This window comes from Fulmarus glacialis, unplaced genomic scaffold, assembly GCF_000690835.1.
Source record: "Fulmarus glacialis isolate BGI_N327 unplaced genomic scaffold, ASM69083v1 scaffold36197, whole genome shotgun sequence".
NCBI lineage: Eukaryota > Metazoa > Chordata > Aves > Procellariiformes > Procellariidae > Fulmarus > Fulmarus glacialis.
The window spans coordinates 1,216-8,241 of NW_009223171.1; the positions used below are offsets into that span (position 1 = coordinate 1,216).

Genomic DNA, 7,026 nt, shown 5'->3' on the forward strand with positions numbered 1-7,026 from the left:
TGACAAGCGCACTGTTTGGTTTGAGTTTTATTCCAGACCTGGGAGAAAGGCAGCCTCCCGCGATGGCAGTAACATCGCTCCGGCGAAGCCCCATGCAAATCCCCTTCGGCGAGCGGCTCGATGCCATTTCGGCTCCATCTGAGAGGTGGAAGGGGTTTTCCAGGGAGGGCTGGTGCTCAGAGGGATGCCCTGGCCTGCTGGCTGCTCTCCCGTCTGGGCAGCCTAAGAAGGACGGGAATGACCCTGACCCTCGTATTGCCCCTCCGCTGTCTGTGTGCGTTTGCTTGGGTGTTTTGGGAGAGCCCGGGCGGTGGCTACTTACCTTCCTCTCAGCAACAAGGGAAGTTTAAGACCTTCCTACAGTTCATCACCCTTGGTGCTGTGCTGGTACACACGCTGGTGGGGCTGGGCTGGAGTAAGATGGGTGAAGAGCTCTGGGTTCCAAATAATCCTTCCCCCTTTTCCGAGGGTTATATTTAGCCTGGATTTCCCTGATCCGGTTGGCGCGCTGGGGTGTGGTTGCTCTGCTAGACACCACCTGAGCAACCGCCTCTTTGCTTCTCATGAGGTTAACGATTGCTACTTATCCTGCACCGACATCTCATTTTAATGTTTATTTTCCCCACTGCTAAGCCTGTCTTTTAACGAGAGGATCTGCTCTGAGATCCCAGCCATCATCCAGCACAGGAGGAAAAGTGTTTCAATTAGAAGTGTATTGAGGACTTCTTGGGCTTCAAGGAGACCGCAGTTATCTTTGGCTTTTATACCTCAAACTCTGTCCTTTTGTTCTCCCTGCTGTGTTTTTTATCTCGAGTAACAGAACTGGTTTTGTGCTAGAGGAAGCAGTGACCGCCTCGTACGCTCTGAGCACGGTGAACACTAACGAGGGTTGGGGAGCGCTGACGAACCCACCCCGAAAGGAGACGACCTAAAATCGTAATGAAAAAAAAAAAAAACTTCAAAGAGTGAGTGTCACTTTTCATCTCAATTAAGTTTCCTTTCCTAGGATTGGGTTTCTCAGCTTCCTATTAATCTTCCAGCAGTTCAGAGTCAGATTTTAATTTGTAATAAGAGCAAGCAGGGGTGGGAGACAAAAAAAAAGCTATCACCATACAGCCTAGGAGCTCCTATCTGAAGAAAACTGCTTTTCTTTTTGCCCCGTTCTTTAATCGTAGCATTTCCTTTGGAGTCTTGTCTTTTGACATCGACATCTCAGCGTCAGGTTTTCAGGGGTAAAAAAATCCTTGCTGCTAAATCCTAGACTGCTCAAATACCACTAGCGGGAGGCACAAATTAGAAACAGCCATGATAAAGCATTTTGGGGGCTTGGTTTTAAAGGGCATTCGCTATACCTGGCTTGGAACAGCAATGCCCACAGCCAATTAAAGCCACCTAACGAGGGTGTGTTGCCTGCTGGGCAAAGGCGGAGAAGTCTCTTTACCAACCCATTTTGCCACAGCGATTAGTGTAAAAATTCACCATCGAGAGGAGGATTTCTTTGAAAGCAAAGTGACTTTTCTGGTTAGAAGTTCAAAGGCCAGCGATTTCTAGAGGGGACTAAGGCTTTTCCAGGAGAGAACAGGGTGTTTGGGGGGGTGTAGCCATGCTGGAGGGGTTATGTTGTTCTTCTTTGGGACAATTCTGTGCATGGGCATCTCCCTCAGGCACTGGGGGTACTGCCTCGCGGACAGGGAAGGCAGTTTTTGGCGGGGCTGGAGCTGCGTCTCGATCACTTCTGCGCCAGTTTTGTGACGAGAGCTTTCCACTCCGATCTCTTCTGCGTGATGTAGGAGGGAGTGAGGAGCTGCAGCAAAGGCTCCGGCCGGCCCCTGAAGTATCCCTGACACAGAGCCTCCGCGTTGCAGATGACGTACATCCCGCAGTCATAGCTGTTCTGCTGGGCAGGCGCCTTCTCCTCCAGGAAGGTTGCTTTGCCCCCTCTTTTGCCCAGGAAGGCGTCCAGCTTCCCCGCCACTTGCTTGGCGTGGACGGAGTTGCATTTACTGTGGGAATCGTAATGGGCGAAGCACTTTTTGTCCCTGAAATAAACCAGTAAGCTCCAGTGGGTGCCCCCAGCGACCTGGTTGGAGTTATCATTGATAGGCAAGAACACCAGCTTCTTGTGGAGAAGGTCCAGCGGTTGAAGGAATATGGCTATTTCTTCCTGACTAAGGGCACATTTAATGAACTGAGCTACTTCGGGGCTGATAAAACAAACCTGATCACTAAATTCTTGGAACTGGTGGTTGGCGAAGTACTCGAAGGCAAACCCGATGATGTGATCGTTAAGCCAGTTTGGGGGGTCCAGCAAGGCAACATCCGACTGCCTCAGCAAACTGTCCATGTAACTGAGAACGACAGGGTCCATCCTGCACAGGTTGGGGCCGCAGCACTCCAGGAAAGTTCAAAAGCTGAAACATAGAAAGGGAAGATGAATTAAAGAATTAGATCACACCTGGGACAAGATACAGCGCAACAAACATTTCGAGTTCCTTCTCAGCAAGCAGTGAGCAAAAGTCCAGGTTTTTGGGGATATTTGAAGAAGCAGCATTTGAACTATTTGCCAGATGAGCAGAGGGAGGACACGCTGCTCCTCATCTGCAGCATGTGACGGGCTGAGCCGGGCTGTGGAGCCGTGTGTGGCTCCGATTAGATAAACGCTTCATCGTTATGATCTTAACCTCAAAGCAAAGTGATTTCAAAGCAGTTCCTGCTTGGGAACTGCAGGCACGCCTTCAGTTCTGTGCTTCGCACAGAAACCATACGTGATCTAGGAGAAGTCGGCTGGTGTTTTGGTGTTTCAGTGTTTCACCTGCACAGTGACAATCACTGTAATTCTTTGCATCACTGGTATCCCTTAAGTAAAAGTCTTTTCGGGGCTGTCTGACAGACATTTGGTCCCTTTTGCCTAGCAGATAGTGCCATGGCTCGGTGCCAGACGCGTGACCTGTTCCAGGAAAACCTGCTGGCCCGCCAGCATAGGAGGCAAGGCGGCAATGAGTAAGGAGAAACAAAGCAAAACAAGATCACAAACAAACCCGTTCCCTACCGTGGGAATCTTTAGGACAACTCTCCTCCTAGCCAGTAGAGATTTCAATAACTCACGTACCACCAAAGCTGGATGGTCCGCAAAATACCTATTGTTTTTCAGCTCAGGTTTTAACTTGCCAAAATTTTGCTCGCAAAAGAAGAAAGCAGTCGTGGGTACACTGAGGGGTCAAGATCCCTGCAGGCTTCCACTGGTGATGTCCACCTGCGAACAGAAGTGACGGGTCATGCCGACCCACTACTCTGTTACTTGTCCAGGCTACGTTCTTCCCTCTTAATCTGCGCCTGTTTTCCACAAATAGAAGCTGCTTATCCCTAAAAAAGTGCCTGGGAATTCAGGTAGACTGTAGCACCTGGTTCTCCCCACCAACGTGTTTGAGGATGTACTCAAGGGACTTCAACAGGTCTTCCAAGCAAGACTTCTCCTGACCCCTTTCCGTTTATCAGGCTATCCGAATATCCACTAATTCTGGTCTTTCTACTAGTCATATAATTCCTTTTCAGAAGCTGTTGCATTTTCTGCCTTCGTGTCCCGGGGGGATTAAAGTGTGTTTTAAGAAAGAGGTTGCATGGCACTCTAGGAGGTGCTACTCAGTAGACAACACGAAATACTCGCTGCCACCGGACGAGGATTTAGGAGGAGATCTTCTGCAGAGAAACTGTTGATTTAAACCCCCTATACCCGCCGTGGTTTTCCTTTTGCTCTCGCATCCTCCAGCCTGGGCTCCTCAGCTGCTGCGATGCACCATCAGCCTCCGACACTTCTCTCCTTGCCAGGACAGGGCTAGAAACACCGCAGCTTGGGACAGCGGTGACGTGGAGCTGCTTTGGCCTCACCCTTTCCTCATCTGTGCCAAACGCAGCATGAAAACATCTTAGAATTTCTTAAAGGACCGTGTGAAAACTAATAACGATAATATCACTTTAATGTGATTTGCTATAAATAAGACATTAATTATCCATTATGATAGGGGGAAATAAAAAAAATCAAGTGTTGTGTTGTTTACATGTTAGGAAGAAGTAGATTTGTGCTTCTTATTGCGATGTGAATCATGAAAAAAAGTCTGTCCGGGCCAGGTATGCATAAATTAAGAGAGATTTATCTCTAAAACATCTTGGCAAGGTCACATCGCATGTGACTTGTAAATAACCAAATGGATGAAGCATGCTGCATGTGTAATACGTCGGAAGGAAGGGCCGAGGTAAAGTATCTGGGGCTTGAAAAAGCTAATAACTATTTGTGTGTCGCTGATAGATCCGAGACATGCCAAGCAGCAAGAGTCACTGAAAAGGAAGGGGAGCAGTCATTGTTATTTATACTGAGCCAAACACAATGGTATTTGGACATGCTTCCTACGTTAATGAGCTCGAACTATTTCCAAGTTTGTGGAGCAGATCCTTTGCAAGAGCCTGCAGTATAAAAACAAAACAAAAAATCTAAATTAAGTCCCAGCAACTCTGTAGCATGCCTGACTGTAGTTTTGTTTAAAAAGCTGTACAGCCTGCGAGCCTAGAAGCGACCAGTTTGCGGGTTTAACAGGGTCACTGCTGAAATGCTTTTTGCCGGTGCCCATACAATGCCCCAAATTTTCCTTTCCTGCCTGTTTTTTCTTCTTCATTTTCTCCTAGAGATGTATGAAATAAGCAAATAGCTTTCCACTCAAGTCCAAACGGGATTACGGGCTAGGGAAGGAAGCATGCGTCCTGTATTCTGTTAATTTTCCACTCTGCAGAAACATCGTTTGGTTTTTCTTTTTGGTCAAGGGGAGAAAAAAAAAAAAAAGACATTTGGCAGCTTCCTACAGTCAGGAAGGGAGAATGGTTATAGCAAATGCTTAACTGCCACTAGCTACTACTTTTAATTTTATTGCCATCTGGTATTTGTGAAACTGCTTGTGAGTTCTGCAGGATGACTCACCGTGTGCAGCGCACAGCTTAAAGGAAAACCCTTCGTAGGCTCGGGCGCCTTTCAGAGCCACTTAAGGTAAGAAGCAAGGACGAAAAAAGCGTAGTGGAGCTGTGAAAAGCCATCAGAGAGGATGTTTTCTTTGGGAGAACCTCCCCATTAAAGCGAAAGATGAATCCGCAGAGAAGCCGGGACGTGGATGTGACATTAAGGGGTGTTGAAATCCAGTCGCAGATCGCAAGCAGCTCTGCTCAGACACGGCCAGGATTTGCTTCCTGGAGGCTCAGGCACACTCTGTTCAGAAGTTTTCATAAAAATAGGAATAAATACTGACACAGGCCTGGAACATTTGTTGTAGGTTGCCAACAAGAGTCTTGCTCGTTCATTTTATTTGCATATTAGTAGTTGAAATTTGTGCAAACTCTGTAATCCTCAGCTTCTCAGAGGGATATTCATCTGCCCTGTTTTGAGCGCTAAGATGAGAATACCGGGGAGAGAAAAAAGAGCATTTCAATAAAAATGTCATCAAGCCAACCAAAATGAAACCGCCCATTTCATTTATAGATTTGAAAATGGTGCCGTCTTGCATCAATATGGCAAGAAGTCAAGTTTCTCTCATCTCTAAGTTATAACAATTTAACAAATAAGCCACCGTCGTTAGCGTAAGTTTGATCCTTAAACTGATGGGACTCCTTCCTGTCCAGGATGCGAGGCAAAGCCCGCGTTTTGTAATACTTGACAAAAAAACCCCAAACCTATTATTTTCACAACATTAAAGACGACTACCTTCTGCATGTAATTGTTGCCTTGCACTCTGAAGGCAGCACTTGAGAGCCAGGGAATGAAACTCCCTAGTAATTGAGTGTAAACAGGCAGTGATGGAGCAAAGAGGGCACGAATTGAAGATGAATCACATTCCTAAAGTCTATTTTAATAAATTAAAGGTGCTAAGAACATCCAGAGTGAATATTTTAAGGTGCCACGTCACTAAACTCCTGTACCAAATTTAAAGAATATAGAGATAAATACAAAAAGCCATCTGAAAGACAAATTATTCAGACTTTACCGGGGAAGAGTAGGAGGGACAGAGAAGTTTTTGGCAGCTTGGCTGAGGTCTTTGGGACGATCAAGAGTAAAAGACTCCACGATTTAACCACCAGACCATTCCCTTTTACTGGAAATACAGTTCTTATACACCATGTCAGCGCTCTTAATAGCGGTCGTTGTTGATGGTAGCAAGATCAGACAAGGAACATCAATTTCTATTTATCAGCGTGAGCTAGGCTGGGCCACCGGCACCTGAGCCGCCGTACTTATCTGTCTCCTAACAGAGCCAGAGAAGAAACTCAAGCAAAATTAAACAACTAAGCCAGAAAAGAAGTGTACTTGTCTACTCTTTTGTTAAATATAAGCAATCTCTTTGTAGCCTATAGATTATAATTCCTATACGATATGAGAACAGAGCCTTTGCGGGTTCAATAGGCCCTGAATGCCGGACTCAGAAGAAAACATTCATAATTTCTGTACACACAGACAATGCCCAAACGTTTCTGCTCCCGACAAATTCCCCAAACCCGACATGTGCAGCTGCCCTACACAACCAAACTCCAGAACCCTGCTTTGTTTCACAACATCTCCCGGGGCACTAAACTAAACGCTGAAGGAACTACACCAACTGCTACTAAATCGAATGCGTTTTGCTCCCCAGGATGGGGTTTGCCAAAGCATTAAGTTTAACAGGAAAAAAACCCAGCGACCTGAGCGCCTGGGGATGAGAGATGCCACCGAGACTCTCCCAGAGGTCACGATGAGAAACCCCTCAGCTCCGATCATCAAAACGATGTTAAACTGGACGCCGACGGATCGCATTCGCCTACTTTGAGAAAGAGTTTATTCAAGAGAGTAGTGGGAAGTGCTGGGAAGGAATATCATTTGCCTGAAAGACCTAAAGGTGGCAGGAATTCAGTCAGGAGAAGGAATTCGGGTTGTCATTGCTCCGTGGAGACACGGCCCACGGCGCCTGGCCGGAGGAGCGACGGGCTTGACGCCGAGCTTCTCCCGGCGGCTGGCAG

General features: G+C 46.9%; 1 protein-coding gene across 1 annotated transcript; it reads right to left on the reverse strand.

The window, feature by feature from the left end:
- Positions 1–1,729: 1,729 nt before the first annotated feature.
- Positions 1,730–2,408, reverse strand: SENP8 (SUMO/sentrin specific peptidase family member 8). The gene has a single exon (XM_009581714.1). It carries the CDS (start codon positions 2,366–2,368, stop codon positions 1,730–1,732), a length of 639 nt encoding a protein of 212 aa, XP_009580009.1. The 5' UTR covers positions 2,369–2,408.
- Positions 2,409–7,026: the final 4,618 nt, after the last annotated feature.

Excerpts from the sequence above, each read along its gene's own strand:
- SENP8 (XM_009581714.1), bottom strand. The coding sequence starts at position 2,368 with ATGGACCCTGTCGTTCTCAGTTACATGGACAGTTTGCTGAGGCAGTCG.